Genomic DNA, 25,905 nt, shown 5'->3' on the forward strand with positions numbered 1-25,905 from the left:
GACAGGAAGTGATACAATACATGTCAATCAAACTGACTATATATTATAACTTGCTATGGTGCAGAGAAAGCAAAATGTAACAGTTCCCTGTTTATACTTCCAGCAAATACGGACATTAGGATTCATTTGGAGTTTCTGGCCAACCGACAAATATAAGACAGACACTCACTTTCCTTTTAGCTTTGTTTTGGTCTCCGCCAACTTCTGAGGGAGATAACTGGCTGTTTAGCAGCTAAATGTGCCGCTACATTAACCAGCTAACTGCTAACTTTGTCTGCCTGGCGATGAATTGGTATACAATCGGTTTATCAGAGCATCTTCACTACAAACAGCTTTTTGTTGCGACTTGAAACAAAATGAGTATGTAGTATGAAGTTAGCTTACACAGTTATCTTACAGAGTGCTAAATAGCAGGCAGGGCGGGGCTGGTAGAGCTGGCGCATTATGTACCGAGGCCTTGCTGTATCCAACCCGTGGCCCTTTGCTGCGTGTCATCCCCTCTTTCCCCCCCCTCCCCTTTTCTTTTAATCTTCATTTGTCCTATCAAATGAAGACAAAACCCCCCGAAAACATAAAAAAAAATAGGCACAGGTATAACTTGTTACATTAACAATGGCTCTATCCTATATATATGTACCATATAAGTCAATTCAGTAAATTAAGTTACTATAATAATTAATAATTTTATGCCTTGCGTCTCTTCTGCTATGGCATGTTTGACAAGATATCTACTGTGAAAGGGCCGACAGTTTTCTGCACCTCTAATCAACATTTTGTTTCTAGAGGCATTTCACATTTTTGAAAATGTTCTCCTGCTAAGTATTTGAACAACACTTGAACATATTCTAACTTATAATGACTGAGCTCCTGTGTTTCACTCGTTATCCTCTGCTTCACTTGAATTTGCAGTTGGTCTGCCGCTTCTCGTTGGTCAAAGCTTGACACGCTTCTGATGTTTGACACACGCAAGCCACTATCAGATGTCCAACAAAGCTCTTGCCTCATCTGGGCTTTACCTGACCTCAGTGATCTTTGCTATGCAAACTACACAATTAGTTTGCGTGCTCGCGATTGAATGCAAATATGATAACTGCTTTTTCGCCTCTGATTCTGTTCTCATAGCTGTGTCACAGTGTTGTTCACAGTACTGACATTGTGTGTATTTGCACGTACCAACGCATTCATATATTGTTGCTTTTATCTCTTATGAATGAAGGAATGAATTATATAATTACTGATTACTTTTCTATGAGCTAGTTTAATGAAAATATTTACAAGAAATTAAAGCTCTGTCATTATTTTTAGAAGCCAAATGCAAAAAAAGAATAATTTACTCTGAGCTCTATCTTCTAACCGATAATTCTTACTTTACTGCAACTGATTACATTGTGCTCCGAGCTGTGAATATACTTTTTTTCACCATGCATGAAGGAAGCATAAACAGCACTTGCAGATCAAGCACACTGATAAAAACCAAACGATTTGAGCTATTTTAGTGTCGTACTCCTGCATCCCCTCATCTCGAAGTTCCAGGGCACACTGAAAAAGGTAATCTCATTTGTAATGTGTGACAGCTTATTTGCAAGTGTGTACACCGGCAATTTTTTAATGGGCCCGCCAGTGATTCTTCTTCAACTGATTTCAAAAAGACACCCTGGAACAGTTTAGACGACACATGCCATCGCCTGTGAACCCAAGTTATCAATCAAGCACCAATTAACATGCTCGGTTAGAGGAAATCAAGGGCTCTTTGATGTTGCAGTCAGGGAGTGTCGCTACGCATGTCATTGATATGATGGGTTTCAATTTTATCCTCACTGTACCAAAACATATGAAAAGAAATGTGCTCACAGCGTCCACCACAATAGATAATTCACATTGGAGATATGTTTGATGTTTGATCCCACTTTGTCACGTTTAACTTTGCTTGTTTTAACAGAAGTCAATAAAGGCCAGATAGGACAGCCAGAAAAAACAACCTCGTTTGTTATATTTTAGTGTTTCAATTGTTCCAGCATCGGATATCCTGTTTTATTTGCTGGTTGTAACACTGTCTTCTCCCCCACACCACTTCCGCTGAAGTAGGTAAACCTCAAACACTATACACGGCAGCTGCATAGTTGATGTGTACTTCCTCATAAAAGTGTGAGTGAAAGCATGTGTTTTTCACCTACATGCTGAAAAAGAAAACAAGAAACCAATTGTCTTCTAAATGCAGCTCTCTTAGTTTCAAACACAGCCCAGTTTTCAGGAATAGATGGCTGACAGTGACAATGCTGACATCATGCAGTATACATCACGTCATGTGAAACCAAGATGAGTGCAACTTATGTTTTTGTTAATTTGTAGGTAATGCCATTTGGTATCTCACTATGATGACTGTCAGTAGGCAGGCAAGTCCAGGTGCTTTGCACAAAAACAACACGGGGATCTTTGCCGAAAAAACAAAAACAACGAATGTGACTGGGAACTATGTACGCTCTGTTAATTAGAGCTGAGATAGCAGAGATTAGTCTTCAAGCACAACCATATTACAGAGAGTCATGCCAAATAAGGAAAAACAAAAGTAGGAGACAGGCAGACTCACTACAAAAACAATGTCCCAAAGCTACTAATCAAACAACTCCCAATCTAGATGTAGACCTCAGATTACACTAATGAATTCTAATTCTTATGTTTTAGCATGTAAATATGTATTAAAATGGGAGACGGAGACAATCCCTGCCTACAGCAAAGGTTTTAGCATAAATGATCCGTACTTGTGAGCTTCATGCTGTACCTTTGAAGCGTTTTTAAAGCAGCAGGATTTTGTTGCTGTATCCTCAAATCAGTTTTTTGGGGGTTTGCCATTTAACATGGCATTTATTTTTTTTCAATGAACATTATCAACTTTCTTACCTCTGAGGAAGATAGATTCAGCTGGCTCTGTTCCTCAGCAACCACAGAGTAGCTGAGCTCTTTGTCTGGTTGATATTATCAACCAAAAACCTGGACGACACATGCAGCCATCCAGACGGCATGGTTTCAGTAATGATATAAAACACATCTTAAAAATGAATGATGATCTATATAGTTGATCCATTCTGAACCAAAAGCCCAGCAAAAAAGTATTTACTGTAGGAAGCAGAGGCCTGCGGGCTGGACAGGCACAATAATTTCAAGTGTTGGATGCAGGGGAGGTCTAGTGTTTCTTGAAATAAAAATCAATTACCATTGCAGTGGTGTTTAATCTGTTTTAACTATGTAGTGTAAGACATTGGGAGATTAAAAGCTAGCCTTTTGCTATAACTTTTGTACTGCTGAACAGTGGCTGCTGTGACCACAGTGACAATTTCAGGATAATGGGAAAATGTAGTGTACCAGTAGCACAGAGCAGTATCAGTAATTAAGTCAGCAGTCTCAGTAATCAGGGGTGTGTCTGGTGGGGGGGCCCGGGGTAGCACTGGAAATATGGCCACCCCAAGTCCCACCCCATTATCCTTACCTCTGACACTCCACACTGTCTTTCAGAGGCTGTAGTGGGCTAGATGACCTAACACATCCATTGGTACCAACCATGTCATACTTGCATGTCAGGAAGGGGACTAAATAACGCTCCAAAGTTAGGTTAAGTTTTTGCAATCTAAAAACTGGCATTGCCATTTTTAAAGGCATCCTTTGACCTTTGACCTTTTAGCTCAAGATATGGGAATGAAAACAGATTATATCATACACTTTATGCTAATTCCATGCTGTTTTGTGTTTCATACCAGGCCAAAGAAGACTGTAGCAGCAAAGTGTGTATTAAATTGAACAAAGGGGGCTTTTATTGCTTATGAATTAAACTTTTTATTTGAAATGTTGTTATTGTTACTTTTATAAGTGACTTGGTCTAAAGTATATTTTACCTTACAGTGATTAGAAAAGAACATAATATGAATAATTGCACAGTATTTAGTATTTAGGATATCTGCCTTCCAAGGATGCAACACTGTTGACTGCTCCCTAAAAGATTCTATTCTTATTACATTAGAAAAAGTATGTTCTAAGATCCCAACTGGCTCTTCTTCAGATATAGAGGTATCCTTTGTTCATAACATATACCAAAATGCATGCAGAAAAAAAGAGAGAGAGTACAGCCTGGACAAGATGTTCGACATGTTCAAAGCAACAACTTCCAGCAGATTCATCTTCTCCACACCAAACCAAGGCTTTGAGTTCAGTGTATCAGTTCCTGAAGGTTTGTTTTCCTGCTCAGGATGCAGAGATCCTAATTGTTTTCTTCTCTGTTCCCGTATGAGGTGAAGTATGAGTGGACCAGCATCTTCGGACTGTAAACCATGCTGACATTCCTGTGCTGAGAGACTACAAACATACAAGGGAGACATTCCTAAAATCTGAGAGCTGTCAGACTGCACCCAACCCGCAAACACACAAACGATGAATTCCTGCGCTACAGCTTGTACCAATGAATAAAAAATAATGTGAAAGTTCAGTCTCACCAAAAGACTGTCATCACTTACCTTAAAAGGACAAACAGATGTTAATTTAGCCAAGTATTCTAACATGATGCCACGGTTTGTTTATCATGTTTAGTTGGAAAGCCTGCTAAATTTGATAGTTTCCTCCCAGCAACAAACGTCGTTAATTATTCATACACTGTTTGTCTACAGTAAAAGAATGGCAAAGCAAATACAAAATCAAGTCATTTGCAAATAATTGATAAGGCAGAGACTATGCTAAATCAAAAGCAAAGTGTAAGGTTTTAAAAGGCTGTAAGTGTAGATGATCATTCTGTGAGAGACTGAAGCTGGATAAACAATACATTATTTTATAGATCGGATGGCACGGTGGTGCAGGGCTTAGCGCTGCATGTCACCTCAAAGCAAGAAGGTTCTGGGTCCTTTCTGTAAGGAGTTTGCATGTTCTCCGGCTTCCTGAAGGTTCAACCGGTTACATGTGTAAGCTATGTCTAAAGTTTTAAATGAGGGAATTATCCATTAACCCTCACTGCTGCTAATGTTATGTTGTTGAATTAACGTAAGCTAGATTCTGGAAGTGATAAACTGAGGCATAATTGAGGTAGTGCATCCAATTGTTGGCATAATTTTTCTTTTAGTTGAAATTCAAGAAATGAGACACCTGTAAGAAAATTTAGACAACTTACACATTGAGCACTGGTAGACTGAACCATGTTGAGAAAATGCACATAATCTCTCTTCAGTCTGTGTAAATGTGATACAAATGAGATCTCATATTACATTTGAATCCATGAGTCCATATATGTCAAAGAAAGGGCAAGAGATATCATCAAATTGTGCAAAGCTAATTTTAGCTTGTTGGTTAGCTTAGACAATGATGGAGTCATTAGGTACTTATGGCCATTTTGAATTATAATATGTTGGTATTAGCTGACAACATTACATTATCCATGGAAAGAATGGATTAGTTTCCGCGTTTCATACTTGGCACACAAGTGCTAACACTGCTTACAAAGTCTTATGTCCCAGGCTATTATGTCACAGCTGAGGAGCAGCCGCAGAATTCCGCTACCTTTCAGCTCCAAGAAGACACTTACAAACTAGTTTTAAGCAAAAGTGTGTTTTTCACAGAGTATGGCTGAAAATGAAATACAATTACAACTATCTATTTGACAAAAAAATAAAACATTTGTGAAACATGAGTGACCAAACTTTCCTTTACGGTCTTCTTTATGTAGCTGTCTGCATTAATATTGTTTGGATAATTTCATAAAATAGGAAGACTAAAACATACTTGCCTTTTGAAACATGAACGCTGAATTTGATCTTTGTTTGAGTATTTGTTCTTTTAATAGATTACTGACACAATAAAAAAATCATACCTGAATGCCTCAAACACATTTTATTCCTGATGCTGAAAATAACACTTTGTGTATACTCATTTTTTATAGCGTTTTTGCTAAGGAAAGGCAAACCTAGAACATCTATGACAAAGCTGTCACTTAGAATCATCTGTTATATGTAGCCCATGTCTCTCTCAGAAGTATATTTTCTCTTCACTCTATAAATACTATCTAATTCAAAGCACAATATTAGGCACTTATGACCTTTATTAAAGCTGATAGGAGCCACCAGGGAGCCCCATGTTGGCACAACAAAGGCTAGTAGTGGAACTAGATTACAGATCTACGTGATAGCAGGTAAGTGAAAATAACAAGCAAGCATTATCCTTCACTGATGTGATAATTACCTGCAGTCTACTGCCTCACAAAGGTTATCATACATGCAAACGGCCTGGAGTCGCTCCAGGAAACTGCATCTACGCAATAAAGCAGGTTGTCTGAGGTCTGTGATTTCAAATCCATAAGTGTTAAAAAGAATTCAAGTAACAAAGACACACTTGATAGACTGATTGGTTAATAATCTATAAATTCAGGCTCACGCTTTCCCAGAGGTTTCATTTTGATTAAATGTTTTCTTGGAATAGAAAGTAGGTGTTACTTGTGCAGACAGAGCAGGGTCACTCTCTTCAACTTCCAGACTATTTTTTTTTTTTCAGACCCTGCTGATATGAATTACTGTCTGCAAGGCATGCTGTAGAGAGCGAGGATGCTGTGAATCGCTGATCTTATGTGTCCATGGGAAAGGCCAAGCCAGAAATACGAAGTCTGCCTGGACTCTAAAACCCGAAAATAAACACTTCATGAAATCAAATCAAGTTTGCATCTAGAAGGTTGCAACAAAAAAATTGTCTTTTTTTTTAAAGAATTTGGTTGATCCCTCTTTTGTTAATTTGATGCAGGCCGAAATTACATCAGATGACAGCATAATCCGACATCATTATCAACATCAAAATGTTTGGCCCGGGGGCCGACGGCAGCGCAGCCTCTGTAACGGGATGATATGGATTAGCCTACACTTTGCAAACCGACCTTGCCCCCCTCTCATTTTTTATGCCTGCCAGTCAAACACAGTGATGACCGCATGCATTGCATCGCTGCCGAATAAAACCCAAATATCCCTCTGATGATTAAGGTCACTCATACACTGCTCTACAGAAGCCATCCTCTTATAAGCCCCAGAGTGGGAGTGGGGGGTCGATGTTTTGGACTCCAGTTAGTGTCCAGTCTTTATTGTTATTTCACTTCAGCCCTGCCCAGGTTCTTTTCTGCCTCACTGTGGCTGCCGGTGACAGTAAGAGGACAATAATACAGTAATCAAAGTTTTCCTCTGAGGCAGCGTGACCTGTTGTTGGCTTTCATTTGTGTGTCATTTCAGAGGTTTAAGCTTCTTCATGAGGAGTTTATCCCTGGATCACAGGGATCTGAGGGCTCACCGGTCATTTGCCGTCGCTATCCCAAGAGCTCAGATTGTTGGGTCTGCTTTATTCTGAAATATGATGGAAATGTGTTGGACTAATTTGGCTTTAGTAGGATTGGCTGAATATTAGTCCACTCATCCAATGGATTATCCCATGGCTGCGATGAACATACTGTACAGATCTGTCAAAAACCCTATATATATATATATATATATATATCATTTTCCTCCAGTGTTTGGTTCTTCTTGTATAAGTGCACATTCTGATGCATTCATCTCTCATTTCTCTGTAATGATGACAGCACCATCATAAGCAACACAGTGCCTGATGCTGACACAGTAAAGCTGTGCAGCATGTAACGCTGTTAATAGCAAGAGCTTTGGGAGTTCTTACCCGCTGAGGTGAGCTTATCTGCACAGACAGCATGTGTATTCATTTAATCTGAGTTCAACATCAGGTGTCAAGAACGATTACACACCGATACTCATGCTCACTGATACTCTTACATTAACACTATGGATTTGTGTGCAGGAAGGTGCTTTATCCCTGGTATAAGTGTTTTGCTTTTGCAGCTAAAAAATAAAAATGATTACATTTTGATTACATGCAGATATACTCTTATTATATTAGATATTGCCACCATTTTTAGTGAGAAGAAAAATTAAATAATAATGTAAAACTGATATTAACATTTTCCCCAAATATTGCTTTACTGTTTTCCGGATTTTCCTCCCTAATTTTCTCTCCAGCAGCCACATTACTGACCTTCCTATTGGCTGTGCCAGGTTGAAGTGACAGCTGGTGTGATGTAATAACACCCCCTCCACTAGACAAGTTATAAAGAGCAATATCTAGTTCCATGGATTGAGATAAGCTTAGGTAGATTAATGCTCTAGGACACTGAAATGTTTGTTGTATAAAAGCACTGTTTATAAAACAATGTGTCATTGCCGTATACGAGAAACTCTGATCCGGCAGATGGCCTGAGCTCCAAGAGTTCCTCCATGTTAAAGGCACTGCTAGTCTATGGTTTGTGCTCCTGAGGCTTAATGGGATTTTAGACTCTTCATTCAAATGAATTATATATAGAAAAACTGGGATTATTTTACAGGCTGTTTAATCTCTTCTTTTTTTTGTGCCAAAAACTGAGCCTGCCCCAGAGTTTTAGCATTCGTGGAAAAGTGGAGCGAACGAGTGCTACAATCAATGAACGCTAGAGTGCAGGCGGCCTATCAGCTCAGAGAGCCAGAGATGCCCTGTGGACCGTTACACTAACATGGAGCGTGCTCAGTCGAGTTGACTCACTTCAGCCTCGCTGCCGCGCCCGCCTTTCCAGAAGCATTCCCATCCTGCTGAACAATGACAGACACGAGGCTTCACCAGAGCTGCTCTGCCACCGCGAGATACAGATCCTGTGCCCTTTTGCACTGAAGACAGCTTCATCCCTCCAGCTTTAGCTGCCACTCAAAGGAAGGCTAGGGCACCAGTCAGACTCTGCATCCTGGATCATCTAGCTACTTGCCAGAAAAATAAAACTCTGGTGAAAACAGTAAGACGGGTTGTGTTTTGCTGTGCTCTGGATCTTACCATAGTCAGGTAGGAAAAGTTGACTGATCTCAGTGACTGGCACCACTGAAAAGACTTTTGGAACTTGCAGAAGAGGCCCCTTCGCTTCCTGAACTGGGCTCACAGCTTTGAATTCAAGGCTCAGCACTGCCTCCTGATTCCCACTACAGATCCCATCATGCCTCACTCCTTCCAGCAGAAAAAAGGTGAGACTTCTTTCTTCTGTTTCTTAACACCTGCGCCGCTGTTTCAATCCCAGCAAGATAAATGAATGTGGAGCACGGCGTTGCTGCAAAAGAGAATTTATTCTTGGCAAACCTTCCTTGAATTTAAAGTTTAAATGAATATAAACATTTGAGAAACTTGACTAGATGTGATTTTGGATTGCTCTATTACCAATGCGTGTCATAAGGGTATAAGACTTTGTCAGGTAATAAACTGTATTAAGACATTATATTAAATATTGTGCACAAATATCAAGTTTGATTATTTCCTAGAAACATATATTTTAGGTAGATCTAACACAACATTATATTTTGTTATTAACAGTGAGATTGGTCATGTAATTGCTCACAATCGTTTGTCTTTACATGAGATCTACATCACTTCTGAAATAAGATAAATAAATAAATACACTTCCCTTTTTATTAAAATCACTCTGGATTCAACCAAACACTGTAGGAACATCAGTACTACACATCTCCACAGGATGGATGACAGCAACACACAGGGCAGGAACACTCCTGCATTAATGATAAATCTATATATTTCCATACTTATATCATGGTCGGCTAATGTCAGAGATCAAATCAATATACTGCTGCATTACTCACTCCTGCACAACATTAACAAAAGCGAGCATGCAAACTAACGTCAAAGGACATACAGTAGACATGGATCGTGATAAAACAACTGACATCTGATAAGAAAATGGAAGTGCCAAATGCAATAAATAATGTCCTCACAGGTTTATCTACTGTATGTAAAAACATGTAAAAGAGACATTTAACTTTAAGATAGGATCTGAGTGATTTGAGAGACCTTTTTGATTCACTCTTTTTGATTTTCATTTATACCCTTCGAGAATCTTTCCACATCTGCACACAAGACACAGAACAAAGGTTGGTGGTTTCTGTGTCAAAAAGGACTTAAAAACATCTTAAAACTTACGACTTATATTAAATATATAAACTTATATTAAGTTTTGAGCAGCAGCCTACAAGCTCACTGGAGCTTTTTTAAAATGTTTGAATTGACAGTTTTCAGATCATTAAAGCTCAATGGAATCCATATATCACAATTTGTGAAATTGCTTGATTTTCTGCTAAATTCATGTGATACAATCAAGAAATGCTTGCAGTCCCGTGCATGCAAGTATTTCAAAGTGCAGCAGATATCAAGAGCGTCTGTCTGTGTGATGTAGAACAGATAACAATGATGTGAACATGTTGAGTACGGGAGGCGTCACTCTGCTTTCTTGCATCAGCACTTCCACCTGGCATTTCCTGGGCTTCAGAGATAACTCTAATGAGAGCACTAAAGGATGCACTAGCTGTTAAATATGATACATTATTAGGAATAAATTGTAATCAAAAATATGTTCATTTCTTCATTTCAAATGTGCATAAATGCATATTAATGAGGCCGGATGGTTGGATTTGTTTCTAGCAAACATAAAGAGTGCGAGGTTTTCCAGAATTTAGAAGAAGCAAGCACTGTCAGGCTTAAAATATTAACTGAAATAATAGTGTAGGTACTGACAAGACAAAGTCAGTTTCATAAGAAAGAAAAAAAAGATACATTTTAAGCAAATCCAACTTTATTTAATATTATATTATTGTTCAGAAATTGAATAAAAAAAGGAAATAAAATAAAAAAGAGGGTGTTTCTAAGTTTCCTTTGAAAATTAACAATTTAAATGTACATGTGAATTAAATGTATTATGCATATATTTTCCTTGATATTTGATAGAAATGCTGGAATATCTCTTCTGATCCATGTCAGAGTTTGAGGGCTTTTTTTTTTTGGTAAAGCAGTTGACTTCTGGGGCTTGGTGGGATTGCTTTCATCCTCGCCAATCCCATGTTTCCATGTTGGATTTAAATCCATTTACTGCTTTGGCTGGAGGAAACCAAAAAAAAAAAAAGAAAAAGAAAAAGAAAGCTGACATGAAAATACACCTATACTAATGGAGGCTGTGGACGGTTAATGCAGATGGGATGCCAGATTTCTCATGAAAGGAAATTATGAAAGCTCATCTACAGCTCATTTTAGCATTTCTGAAAACAGTTTCACTGTGTAACTGCAGTGGACTTGACCTCTCATGTTTGGATATAAGGAAATTAAGAAAATATATCTGTTTCATGAGAATTTAAACAATGCTTTAACCCAGAATAACCTTGTAGTGTGGTATTTTTCTGACACAGACACAGGGCTGAGGCGGTGGATGTGCTAAACTTTTTTTGAACCGTGGCCAGGAGCTAGGTGTGTGTAGTTCCTGTTTAACCAGCCCTATAGACCAGTATCAGTCATTGGCATTAGATGCAGGCAGCTCCTTTGACCTGGCAGTGGGAACAATGTTACATAGGAGGATTTGATATAGTTGAATTGAGCCACAGCATGACGGAGTGCGGGGGGCAAGTAGAGAGCTGCAACAGTTTACTGAGGGAATGACATGACAAAACACTGGCTGCCTGTCTCTGACTGACTCTGTCTTTCTACAACCTCTGAGGATGTGAACATTAATGCTCCACATTCAATATGCAGCAGTTGTGAGCAACAAAAACACTACACAATAACAAAGCATTCAAACTGGTTTAACAACTTTGGGCCTTGTTGACGTTGGTAAGATTCCACCGGTACAGTGGAAATACACTGGAAATGTTATCTCTATTGCCTCAACAGTGCAAATGGCAAGCTTGAAATCAAATCTTCAATGTGAGCTGTGTTTTTCTGTTTATATTTGTCACTCCTGCAGCGTGTCAGAGGTAATCTAAGACTCTTAAAATCTCTAAATGCTAGTTGTTGAGAAAGTGTGCTTTGTCACCAAGTGCTGGATAATTTCCCAATTATGTTCAGTCACGGTGTGAAATGAATATGCTGAAACACCCTTTGAGAATCTGTGCGGGCATTTTATATAGATACAACTTGACCTGTAGATCCGAAGTTCCCAACCCTTTATATCAGAGATGACATTAAATGACCCCCTTCACCAACACCACTCTTCATTTTCCAAAATGCAGATCAAGCATACCGGTAAGCCAGCAGTGTGGGTGTTGAAAGCAAACTAATCTATTACGTTCTATTAAATGTTTTTGGATTTAGAATCAAGCAAGGGACACTCGAGAATATAGCCACCACTATTGAGGTTAAGCACTATATAGAGGAAAGGCGCCACCTTAGGTATGATGTATATTTCAGGTTACACAGTTTTACAATTGGAGAATCTAAGAATGACAGTAAGTCTACAACAATGATAAATGAAAATGCTAAAAAACAATAACCGTTGTAACCATGTAATTTCTATCTATGACTTTTAGACATCTATATTATTTTTGGGGGGCATTACTTTTAGCTAAACATTTCAACCATTTATCCATTACTTTTGGCTAATTATCGCTTAGCTAATTATTTAAACCATCGATCTATCCATTAGCTATACCCCACTAACCTTTTCAAGGGTCAATGTGGGTCTGGAGTCAGTCTCAGCTGACACTGGGCTAAGTCACCAGTCAATCACAGAGCTGACAGAGACAAACAGCCAACCATTCATCTTCACATTCACTCCTACAGGCAATTTTTAGAGTTGCCATTTGACCCACTGTTTTTGGACTGTGGGAGGAAAACCGGATTCAATATAGTGAGAAAACACACACAGCCACAGGGAGAACATGGAAATTACACAGAAAGGCCCCAGAACCTTCTTGCCGTGAGGCGATGGTGCTAACCACTGCCCCACCGTGCCATCCACTGGAAATCCTTTATCCACGATTTCTAACTTTTGACCTCTCTGTTAATTTGCTAAGGAAGTACCCTTGGTGGGGAATCTTCGGTGTACAGGACGGATGCATTTCTAAGCCTAAAGTCAAAGACTAAACAGAAAGTGCTGTGAGGTGAGGAAGAAACCCACACAGATCTACAGCTTGATACTAACTAATAGGTATTGTGACAGCAGTGCAGGAAAGGGGGTTGATTCAGGCAGATGATTCTTATTGGATCATTACTAAGGGTGGTGCAAAGAAATAAGACCCACTTGTTTACCATTTGAATCTCTGCACCAAAGCTCCCTATCACTGAGAGTGGATACTCTGGATTTAAATACCAAACTGAATCCATGTAGAGACACATACCAAGGCTTTGAAACTAATCTGTGCAGAAGTTGTCCCAAATTTAACAACTCCTCCTCATGTGCTCTTGGAACTCCTGCATTCTGCAGCCCTGGGCATGTGAGAGAAAAGAGGAAGTTAGAGCAAACGCTTAGATTGTGAAGATTTGTAAGGATGGTAGCTATTACTTGTACTATATCCTCATATTTTGTGGAAGTTACTGACCCATCATCCAGCAGATGGCACACTGGCAAGGGACTGTTTCTGGTATGCGTGGAAAATTCCAGCAAGTTCGACTCTGCAGGCTGCATTCCTGGCTCCTCTCAGCTGGCCTTGAGAAAGTCCTGAATCTACATGCTTTGATTTGACTAAATTGGAATTCTAGCCCACTAACACGCCTCTGCTCTGACTATAACCTTAGCATGTAGCTTGCACAGGCAAGCTGGTGAACTCAAGGTTATCCACACAGACACACTGCAGAAACTTACTCCAAAGTTGTTTTTTTGGTATTCGTGTGTGTATTTTTCTTTTGAAAAACCTGATAAAGCAGAATAAAACAACTTTAACAAAGCTTTTACACGGCCAGGGAGTCTCATTATTGACCACTACAGCTGAAACACTTTTTGTTGTTGCTGCTTTACAATACATGCATAACTTCACACTATGAAAGTACTGAGGATGAGAAAGACTTTAAAACAATCTAAATAAAGGGCATTGCCAAAATACACATTCACAATTATATCAACAGCAGTACACATAATCAAGGGACTCCTTTTAGATAACTGTGATCCTCTGTAAACTCCTTATCTCTATTATTCTGTACTGCTGGTAATCTTCCTGTGTGTTTAACCTTGTCAAGTGCAATGAAATCCAACTTTAAACATGGAGTGTGTGAGTGCAAAGACCGGCAGCCGCACTGCTGCAAACTGACATGATTTTGTGTCAGAAGATGACTTCCCTGTTTGTCTGTTAATTAAAAAAGCAAGAGGCGAGCTTCCAAGTAAAGAGTGCTCATCATTACCTGCACAGAAAACCTTTTGAAGTGCTATCAGTGAATATTTCACTGCGTCTATTCATTACACGCTGTGCTCTTTAACTGACGTGATAAATTATGCATGTCATGTGTGTTCAATGATCTGCTCAAATAGACGATCAAGGAAAACGTATAAATACATACAATAAGACTAGAAGAACAAATCTTTTTATAGACGCACTGCAGCCGTGCCACAATTCAGACCTGCAGTCGGATTTGGTGTTTGACAAAGGGCGACTTTGTTGTGGACAAAAGAAGGAGAAATGCTTCTGGGATGCATGGAGTTAAAAAAGTGAAACTTAACAATATAAAAAGAAATTCTTTTAAAGAAAGGAACTAAAAAGACCTCTGTAGCTAACAGCATTATCTGTTTGGTGTTACAGCTTGGTTGCATCATGCCTCTCAGAACAAAACTCCACACTCACATCTTTGCTGACAATGAACACTGAAGTTGGCAGAAATTTGCTGTGAAACGAGACAAAAGTGTGCAGTTTATGAAAAAAAAAAGTGAGGCAACCTCCGGGCCTCAGGCTTTTGTCAGTGGGCATTTCTATTCAATGACCTATCATGCACCAAGTGTAGGCAATGATACAGCTTCGAGATGTTTCACACTGTGTCAGAAGTGTACAAGATTTTTTTTTTTTTTTTTTTTAAATGTGCAGCTGTTACTGGCCGAGCAGACTTGAATCACTGTCACAACCTTCTTTGGCTCTTGATTGTTTCTGAGCAGCGTGCCGCCTAGACAAAGAGACCGAGACCCTAACACCATGACCCGTTGTTTAATTATACACCCTGAATGGAGATCAAGTATTAACCGATAAACTGTTCATACTGTGACAACGTGCCCTGTGTGTCATTCCTATCAGTTCAGACGGGGGGATATTGATCAGCTACCCTGCACTCTCTCTGTCCTGTGTAAGTGGGTCATTTATTTTTGCTAGGAATTGGTTGAGTAAAAGTTTGCCAAGGATTTGCAGTAATTATCTCATCCTTCTATAGCTGGGCACAGCATGGGGCCTTGGTAAATTACACATCTCCCTCCTAACTCCTGGATGGTTTATGGCCGTGCATTATGCATAACTGTGCTGGAGCGCCTTAAACATCCCCCAAGTGGATTGAAATAAAGTTGACGCTGCTCTTTGTTTGGAGCTCAAGATAGTCTTTATTTGGCAGTGCTGAATCGGAGATTGCTGTAAAAGCGTGCGTCTTAATTATTTTGGAGACTTTTTTTCCCTAATGGTTTGTGAACACCTGGAGTGTTTTTAGTGGGATGCCGAATCCAGATGGGCGGATGCACGGGCAATCCACAGGGAAATGTCGGTTACATTACAGTGGAGTGTGTCGTCACATGAAGGGTTAAACAAAAAAAGAAAAGAAAAGCGCTGCATCTGATTCATATGGATGTGCGTAACACAGTCTGTTGTACACTGAATGACAAAGATAACTGATGTCAGTTTAACCTCATAAGCATAAGCATGATTGTGTCTCGTGGAAAATTACAAAAACATTCTCATGTTAGTGAAGAGGAAAATAAATTCACATTAAAATCAAGAGAATCTTAAAAAGTAGTCTCACTCCTCCGTTTGTCTTCATCAAAAGAAAAGTACTATGAGAAATGTACAAGATATTCTTCAAAGACTATAAAATATATAATGATCAGTAGGTGTAAGGACACCGTGGATAGCAAATAACAAAATAAAACACAAATATAATACAGATGATAAGCCTGTATAACAGAACATAGAATGTACTGTGTTTATTAACATTAATAACATTAAATGGAGCTCATTATTCAGTCTCTGTTTGCCCACCGATCTTCTTTTAACTTTATCATTCAAATATTGAATCGATATAGAGCATTTAAATCTAAGGATCCTGTGTGTTATGAGCTAATATTAAAACTACTGGAGATAAATGATATATTTTGAAAGGACTGCTGTCATGTGAACTAATATATCTTCTAATTAATGCTATACACTTGTCTCTGTCATGTATTATCAGCTCAGCAAATGCTCCTTCTGTGCCAAGGAGTGAACGGGATGAGAAAGGACGGGGAATCCATGGTTTGGAATCACCACAAACAAAGTTTCCAAGGTGAGTCACGGACAGTAAAAGCTTGCCCACCACTCATGAAATTAATACAGATCCTGTCACACACATCCCCTAACCAAGCACCATAACCGCCTATGAACTGGTAAACGGTATGTAAATTTACACCAGTTCTCACGCAGGGACGACGTGGTTTCACACAACTTCTCTTCGATGCCATCGATTGAAACAAAAGTCTTCAAACTAAAAGAGCATGAACTAAAACACAACACGAGTAAGCTGAAAAGTAAAAAAGTCTCTGTTTATTCTTGCCCAACTCTGAGAAATGATGCAACAAGGAGTACACATGCCTTAAATTAAATGGTAGGGAGAAAAAAAAACACACAGCAATGCATTCAATTAATTTTCCAGGAATCTTTCACTTTGCATTTCAATGAGCAATGTTTTTGTTTAAGTCTTCACATCATCACCTGACATGGACAATTTCACAAGCACCCTCTGCTTCCAATTAATACATTTCCCAATCAAACCCATAATTCTCAGGAAGGACTAAACACTTTCAAAGAAAAGACAGCCACCCCATAACAAGAGGCTGGAGTCTAAATGTAGTTACAATACAGGCATACAATATCATCATTCAGCAGCACAACCACAGAGACTTGACCTTGACATTCAATTTCACAACGTGTGCAATAGGTCACATAGCGTTTTTAACTTTAATACTTTAATACACATAAACCCCAAATGCCTGATTTTAAATTACAACCTAGACTGACTGCATTCACAGGTTATGATTTTATAGATTGATGATCCCTCCCTTCCATGCAACAAGTTTTCTATGAAACTATATATGAGTTAATTCACAGTAGATCCCATCAGTAATTAGCCTAAATCTCAGTTTGATTCACCGCCTGGCAAATCAGTGGCACAGTAACAGTTCTAAAGCCAATGTATTACACCGGTATAGGCGCAAATGAGTGTATAAACCCGACAAGTGCCAAATCCACCATGCAAAACAAACCGCTTAACAGTCACATCCACAGCATGACACGCTCAACTGACTGCCTGTACACTTGTGAAAAATAAATCTATTAAGGCTTTCCTTTTTCAACAAACCCCCGACGGTGACTCGAAGCATTCTCCATCTATGAAGTCAGCATACCTGCAGGAAATCTGGCTAAAAAATGAGCCTGCCACACCGACCTGTCCGCATGGGCCTAATTAAGGTGTCGCTCTGTGTGCTGTGTGTTGGGTCTGTGTGTTAAATGCGACGAAAGGCAGAGAAACGATACATTGCTTAAATCATAGAATATAAATTAGTTCTGAGAATTTCGGGGGCTGGGTTTAAGGAACTGGTGACGTCGCCGGCTCGACGTCCTGTGACTGTGGACTCTACCAAATGCGGGGGGGTTTGGATCACTGTGAAACTAATTTCTGCGTTATTTTAAGAAATAATATTTATTTTTTCACTCATTCAGACGCTGGAATTGTGCCGTGCTTAATGTAAGAACCGCCATGTGCAATACGTGTTAGAATAACCGATTTGAAAGTAAGTTGTTTTTACCACAAGGGAAAAAAACGTCTCTCCCCTGCCCCGGGAAAGTGGTACGGTCTCGGGCTCAAATTCCGAGAATTGAGCTCGTCTGATTCTTAGAACTGGGGTTCTTAGAAGTGGTGATGCAAGAAGTTTCTAGGAAAGCGCTACCAGGTGATTTTTTAAATTCCTTTTTTGCTCTAATTTGGCGCGAAGTTGTTATGTACTGTGTATTGCTGATGTTTTAGACATAGCTATTTGTCCATTTGTGCCGTTTAAGTGTTTGTGAAGCCGGGGCTGTGTGTGACTGTGTCTCCTGGCAGCTTGGACAGTGCAGAGTCGAAACTCTGAAGTGGCTCGTGTAGTGACAGGCAGTGCGCCGCTCTCTGACAGACGGCAGCCTCAGCGCTGCGCTGCGCTGCGCTGCGCTGCGGTCGCTGGTCGCCTTGAACCAGCGGAGGCAGACGGCAGCCTGTCTCCGCTGTAGCCGACCATAGCGCACTGACACTGTGTCATGTTGTAACGCTGTAATAACGCTCGGGTCAGCGAACCACGCCGAGGGAAATGAGCGTTTTTGAGGGGTGTAAAAGGCAGCCAGAGCCCGGGTTGTTGTATGTGTGTGTCGGGTGGAGGTAGTTGTCGGTGTTAAGAGGGTGAGCGGAGCTTTAATGAGCTCTGATTTAACGACACTTTGTACGTTCAACTGTCAACTGCGCGCGGCGGCTCGCTCGCTCGCTCGCGCGCGCTGTCAGAGCAACTTTGCTGGCAGCATGGCAGCCTCAGGTTCAGGGTATTTTTACTCCGCGGTCGCTCCGGCGGTAATTTGCTCTAATGGAGCGCAAAAGGCTGCGCCGAACAAGCCCGTCTGTTACCGTAACATTGTGGCGGAAACATTAGTGTGTGTGTGTGTGTGTGTGTGTGTTTTCTTTCCACGGTAGAGGCTACAAGACACGTCGTCGCACCAAGTTGTGTCTTATGTTTCCACTGTGACACCGCGCTGTGTGATAGCTAGCCTGTCTAACTACACCAAGTTGGAAGGTTTGGCCGAGATGCGCAGAGTTGGCTTCAGTGTTGCCTCATTTCTGTCACGCACTGAGAGTTTCGGTTACAGTGTTTATGCTCCGGAACAGTTACAATTAATGACCACGTTTAGGCCTATTCAATAAAATGAAAATAAAATCAGAGATATATTGAGGACCTACTTTTTGGGCTGACAAAAATCTGTGCGCTGTCAATTTTATTAACACACTATAAAGCAGATTGGCGGAAGTTATATAGTTGTAGTAATTAAATGTTCTGAATTGTGTTTACATTACTGGTTGCTCGTCGGTCCTGATATTTAGGCTGCATTCTCAACTGCTTCTATTTTCGGACGGGTCCAGTTACAGACTTCAGTCTTGATATTGACTTTAAGATTCTGTCATAAATCTGCATGCGGGTTATAAAGCCAATCCTGCCGTGGGTTAATTAAATACTGGTGTTCATTCACGTTAAGTTATTGACCTACAAATGCACTTAAAGTAAAGGGAAAACCGAGCGCTGCTGGGTCCCACAACAACCACACGCTGTCACAGGCTTTATTACAGCAGAACCAGGCAAACTGTTACTGCTGCACCGGGTCGGTTAGGAGAGCCACTCCCTGCAGTTGAAATTAAAATTCATAGTTTGGATTTAAATTTGTATGACAAAAAAATAAGTGTTTCTAAGTGTAAAATACCAAACCATTTCCCTTATTTGATCAGCATGTTGACAGTGAAGAGCATGAAACTCCGAGCCCGCCGGTCTGAAGGCACAGACACACACACTCAACTTTTCTCCGTTAGACTTAGAGCGAGCCGGGCTCATCTTCATGATAAAACCGACAAGCGATTTAAAAATAATGCTCAGGACATTTAGTGGTGTTTACTACTTAAATATGTGCTATTTGTAATGACTCAGTCAGTGTTCAGTGGAGTCTCTGTTTGTATTTCCGAAAATGAAATACATAAAATGAAGCCGATATTACAGAATTCTCTCATGGATACTTTGGTCTGCTGGTTTATATGTGCCACACGTTTTCTTTCATTTCTTACATTAAGTTGTCAACCAGTGGTTCACAGACAGAGACAGTGAGGGGGAGAGAAATGAATCCAAGGGTAGAAATTTAAATGTCTAGACAGTGTTTATTTAATAAATGGCGCCGCCTTCTGGAGGAAGGGCTGCATCTGTTTCTCAGTCTGCCACATTGATGAAGACCTTGTGAGGATCATAAATGATTTCAGCCCAATTAGTTTACTTTAAAGATGACCTGTACTTCACGCAACACAGCACTGAGCTGTTGCATACCACTGAAATAAACTCACCATTCCACTATTTTTGTGAAATAATCCTGTGGGTTTTTTCTATTCGCAGAACTTGACAAAATGGCTTGCGCAGCAGACAGCTGCATACAATTCACACGCCATGCAAGTGATGTCCTGCTCAACCTGAACCGGCTGCGTAGCAGAGATATTCTCACAGATGTCACTATCTTGGTTAACAGACAGCAGTTTCGGGCACACAAGACCGTTCTCATGGCTTGCAGGTGTGTGTTAGTTACATGAGCCAATTTCTATGCCACGGTTTGGAGATGATGTGACTAATCTTTGGTACGCTCTGTCTGTATTTCTTTTTCTTTTCCCTGGTGTCAGTGGGCTGTTTTACACCATCTTTACTGACTCCCACAAGTGCAACCTTAATGCTATCAGTCTGGACCCAAAGGTGGACCCAGAGGGCTTTGCCATCCTGCTAGAGTTTATGTACACCTCCCGTCTGACACTAAAGGAGAGTCTGATTATGGCGATCATGAACACAGCCATCTACCTGCAGATGGACCATGTTGTGGACACCTGCCACAGATTCATCAAATCCAGGTTGGTAGAACAAAGTTCCATTACAAATCCGTCCTGTTCATCATTATCCGCACCTGCAGTGTTCTTTACCTTGTCATTCTTTTCACAGTGATCCGTCCGCCAAGCTGCCAAGAGACGAGTTTTTGGTCAGTCCCTTGGTTTTACCTCAGGATGTCCATGCTTACCGGCCCCATGATGTTGTTGACAGTTTGCACAGCCGCGTAGCTCCGTTCAGGGATGGGAGGCCCTATGGCTCAAACATGTTCAGTGGGGTCAGCACCCCCAGCAACTACCATCTCTACGGGCAGTTTCCCATGCCAGGATTCCCCTTCCCTCTCTGCAAGCTGACTGATGCCAAAAACGCTTTTGCTGACCTCTCTAAGGGTGGCATCCACCACAAGCACTGTTCTCCGCATGACAGCGCCAACATCATCAGGGCAGAGTACACCAGGGCAGTGGGCACCAGCTCCTCCAGCATTATTCACTCCACCACCTACGCTTCCAGAGAGTTAGGGAGAGACGATGAGATGAGGAAGGAAAGCCACGAGGGGGTCAGCCAGTCTACTGCTCTCGGCACAAGGAAGCGTGCATTTCCTGTGTTGACCCTCGAGCACCACAAGGACTCAGGCAAAGATCACGCTCCTCAGGCAGAGGAAGACCTGATCCATCAGCACTACCCCCTCGGAATCTCCTCCGCTGGACGCAAGAGCCTCATGAGCAGCCCGCAGAGCCCTCTCAAATCAGACTGCCAGCCCAACTCCCCAACAGAGTCCAGCAGCAGCAAGAACGCCGGCCTCTCCCAAGCCGTCGGAGTGCAAGCCCCGCAAGGTACGCAGGACCCCAAAGCTCGCAACTGGAAGAAGTACAAGTTCATCGTACTGAATCAGAGCGCCAAGGAAGAGGAGGTGGGGCTGCGGGATCCCGGGCTTCGTTCCCCTCAGCGCCTTGGCCTGCAACCCTACCTCCACCCCAGCGACTCTGAAAACCTCGACCCACAAACCACAATTAAGAACAACGATCACAGTGAGGACCTGCCTGTGCCCCAGGCTAGTCGTCTCAACAACATCATTAACAGGTAAGGTTTTTTTAAACACAAAGCTACATACTTTTCTTATGAACGCCAAAAAAATATACATCTGGCATATAATTCAAATTGACGTCCTGGGAGGATTTTGCAGTAGGAAGGTATCATGAGCAGAGGCTCTTTTAGGTTTTGTACATTTTTATTTGATATAATCCAGTTATAAAGTGTTCCTCAAAAACAATACATTATTCCTTAAAACAAACCAGAGTCAAATTAAAATGCTCTGGATTTTGGACATTCACCAATACAGATATTTAAGGACATTTATTTTGGAATTAATTTGATTTACTCATTCATGTTTAACGTGTTTGTTTAGGTCTGACTTGAGTTTTTGTTTTTTGTCTGTAGTGCACTTGAGGGGTCACTGAGGAACGGTGACAGCCATCCTCCACACTACTTGAGCCGCTTGAACTGCTCATCCTGCGGCACCCCGTCCCCACAGCACTCAGAAGTCTGTCCCAACACCTCCAGGTCCCGTCTAGCAGAGGACATGGCAGAACTGCACTCAGAATACTCAGACTCCAGTTGTGGTGAGTTTATGACGGATATTAAACGTCAGTGACTAAAGCAAATCAAAAATGATAATGCATTATTCAGGACTAGGGGTTAACTCTTACTGTGATTTCTTCCTAACAGAAAACGGTACATTCTTATGTAATGAATGTGACTCCAAGTTTGCTGAAGATGAAGCGCTGAAGCAACACATGCTTCAAGTACACAGCGACAAGCCATACAAGTGTGACCGCTGCCAGGCCGCTTTCCGCTACAAGGGCAACCTTGCCAGCCACAAGACTGTCCACACAGGTACGTCTCACAGATTCTGTTATTGTCCGTCCAGTCTACGCTCCTCTGCTTCTCAATGCTAACAGGTATTTTTTCTCTGATTCGCTGTTTTCAGGAGAGAAGCCGTATCGCTGTAATATCTGTGGTGCTCAGTTTAACAGACCAGCTAACCTCAAGACTCACACTCGCATCCACTCAGGAGAGAAGCCATACAAATGTGAGACGTGTGGAGCTCGTTTTGTACAGGTAATAACACCCTTCCATAAAAATCTAAACCTGCACTTATATTAAACATTTTCCCTCTCTATTGTGTATGAGCTAATAACGCTAGTACTCAACTCTAACTATGGGTGGGTATAGTTATTTTTTTTGCCCATAATTACAGGGAAGAACATCCCTAGGGGATGTCAGTTTAATTCAAGCTGATTATATTAATGTTTTTTGTCCACGTTTCAGGTTGCTCATCTCCGTGCCCATGTGTTGATCCACACGGGTGAGAAGCCATATCCATGTGAGATCTGTGGAACACGCTTCCGTCACCTGCAGACGTTGAAGAGCCACCTGCGTATACACACAGGAGAAAAGCCCTACCATGTAGGTTGACATACCGTATAACAACATACAATAACATAACCTCTTTCGAAAACACATTTAAGACATCACTGTAAAAGACTGTAAAAATGCCTTCAACTAATGTTTTGCCACTTTCCTTTTCAGTGTGAGAAATGCAACTTGCACTTCCGCCACAAGAGTCAGCTACGGTTGCATCTTCGACAGAAGCACGGAGCCATCACTAACACAAAGATCCAATACCGTATGTCAACAGCAGACATGCCTACTGACTTGACAAAGGCATGTTGAGCTGGAAGGAGGGAACAGTTTTAAAGGAGGCAATCTTGACCTTGGCATTTAAAGACCCCAACTTGTACAATCATCCAAAATTGTAGTGCCACACTGTGTTTATTAGACAAATAAATTGGCTGTGTACGCCATTCTAAACGGGTTTCCACTACATGTGAACGTAGAGCCACTTATGGCATCTTAGTCACTTTATTGTTTCTATATAGATATAAATATATATATGTATGTTGGAAGTGTTTCTAAGCTTTGAAGGTACGAATATAAAGCTTTATTTTGTTGAGAAGGATGGAATGTAAACAATCTGTTTTTTTGAAAATACAGTATTTTATATCAGAGAACTTACTTTTCTGAAAGTATTGAAAATTTTGATTGACGGGTGGTACATATATTTTAAGATAATGAGATTTGCGGCTGTATAGAGTTGTCTATACATTTTTATGTAGATGTACGTACATGTTGCACCATGTCAAGTTGCCATATTCATGTGAAGAGGGGGGAAAAAATGACATTGTAATTGGTTTTAGTCTAAACATATCAGATGACTGCTGCTGTCTGATGAAGATATGCATGAGGTACTCTCTTACCGTTGCCAGTTGTCAGCGCGCACATGAAGTGGGCAACTGCATAAATATTGTGACATATTGTGTAATTATATCTGTGCGATTGCTCTCTGCTGGCAGAGCCAATCTAAGTGTTGAAATGCATTTCAAGGTACTGCTTTGTTATGACCAAGAAAATATTTTGCGTCAAACGTATTTGTATAGATGTGATTTTTGTTTTTGTTCATTTGTTTTCCATAAGTGAAGGTTTACAGTTTTGGTCATTGTTCTAGATCCTAGAGTAAAGTTGTGTGTAAGTGTCAAGGTTTTTGTTTGTACATACACTGTGTATTCAATGTGCCTTTCTCTATATGGTGACTGAATTCTTCTCCATTCAGCCCAGCTGTATTAAGGTACAACTCAAGGACACCACTTGTCCTAGATCGTTGGGTGTGAGTGTGTGTGTGTGTGTGAGTGTATGTATATATTTTTAAATGCTTGTCACCAACCCTAAAACATGCAAATCTATCATTGTAAATCTTCAGGACTTGTTTTTGGATTGGGCTTTTTTAAACTGCATTAAAATTATTGTACAATGTTATAGATGTATGAATGTAAAATAAACGTATTGGATTTCTATGTATTAACATCTGACTGAGTTTGTCATATTAAAGTGAGAAATGACGCCAGATATACAGTTACACTTGTACAGTTATACCATTGTTCCAGAAATATTGCTTGACAACAATAAAACCTAGAGGATGCAACCTGTCCATCAAACATAGCACTATATATATAATTCTGAATAATAAATATAGCCCTCAACCTTTAAAGATCAGTGGATCATAATTTTAACATGAAATTAACTGTAATAATAATAACTATCCACAAAATAAGGTTTACTTTACTTTTATTGTATATAACAACAAAAAACTGAAACTCAAGCACTGCATCCTGCCAACTTTCAAAATCCAAATCTGTCACATACTCTGTCTTTGCTCTAAAAGTGCTTGAAATCGTGCATTGACGGGAAGAAAGCCTCATTCATTTCCAAACTCTACTGCCTACACTGTGAGAAAACATTCACAGTTTCTGCTCATAATCTTATTAACTGTACTAACAAACCACAAAAGCTCTTAAAAAGGCTCCCGCTCACTAACAAACCATCCACCACACCTTCAGTCCTTTGCAGGATCAAAACTATAGCAAGCCTATGTAACTTTGGCTCAATAACATCCACTGTGGCCACGAGTGACAATTCAATTCAGTTCACTAATTCGTCCCTCAAGTTGGGGGCAGGAGCAGAAGAGCGAGCGCTCTGGGCACACTGCTCATGTGATGGCCTGTGGTAGCAATTAAAGGATAACAGTAAATGGCAAAGGGTAATGCAACAGTAGTACAAGCAGAGAAGACTCAGAGTCAGAGAACTGACTCAGGGATGTCAGACACACAGCAAGAACTGTCTAAAGTTTGGTGACATTAGCTACTGGTCATACCAGACCAAGTAAGGCTGTAGCAGCTGAACACCTGGGTGTGTTGAACTGAAACTGTAACAATGTGTTATTTCATCTTTTAAAAGCTACAAAGTCTTGCTGTAAATTAACCTGTGGGGAAACCACGGTTACAGAAGGTTGAGATTATGACGAACTATGTTTATATTTAAATGACTTGCATGGCTGAACTGGTGGTTCTTTAGGCAACATGTATTAAACTTCTAGAACACATCCAGAAGACACTTCAGTGCATCTCTTACATTACGCTGCCATGTCTTTACATTACCTCATGTATTTTAAAGGTCCAGTGTGTAACATTCAGGATCTATTGGCAGAAATTAATATAATATTCATAGGTATGTTTTCATTAGTGTATAATCACCTCAATATAGGAATGGTTCTGTTTCGTTACCTTAGAATGAGCTGTTCTTATCTACAGAGGGAGCGGGTCTTCTTCTATGGAGTCTGCCATATTTCTACAGTAGCC

At 40.5% G+C, this 25,905-nt stretch overlaps 1 protein-coding gene across 4 annotated transcripts; it reads left to right on the top strand.

The window, feature by feature from the left end:
- Positions 1–16,088: 16,088 nt before the first annotated feature.
- Positions 16,089–24,566, top strand: bcl6aa (BCL6A transcription repressor a). Of its 4 annotated transcripts, none has more exons than XM_035652989.1 (9): positions 16,089–16,299; positions 20,180–20,351; positions 20,458–20,679; positions 20,768–21,733; positions 22,091–22,272; positions 22,379–22,546; positions 22,641–22,771; positions 22,982–23,119; positions 23,243–24,566. In XM_035652989.1, exons 1-9 carry the CDS (start codon positions 16,173–16,175, stop codon positions 23,384–23,386), a joined length of 2,250 nt encoding a protein of 749 aa, XP_035508882.1. In that variant the 5' UTR covers positions 16,089–16,172; the 3' UTR covers positions 23,387–24,566. The 4 variants fall into 4 exon arrangements, with proteins under 4 accessions (XP_035508882.1, XP_035508879.1, XP_035508880.1 ...); XM_035652986.1 differs by lacking the exon at positions 16,089–16,299 and adding an exon at positions 17,932–17,962; XM_035652987.1 differs by lacking the exon at positions 16,089–16,299 and adding an exon at positions 18,047–20,026 and having other exon boundaries at positions 23,243–23,386.
- The last annotated feature ends 1,339 nt before the right edge of the window (positions 24,567–25,905 follow it).

The sequence above is a fragment of the Morone saxatilis genome, unplaced genomic scaffold, assembly GCF_004916995.1.
Source record: "Morone saxatilis isolate NCDOM2014 unplaced genomic scaffold, NCSU_SB_2.0 Contig12, whole genome shotgun sequence".
In the NCBI taxonomy this organism is placed as follows: domain Eukaryota; kingdom Metazoa; phylum Chordata; class Actinopteri; family Moronidae; genus Morone; species Morone saxatilis.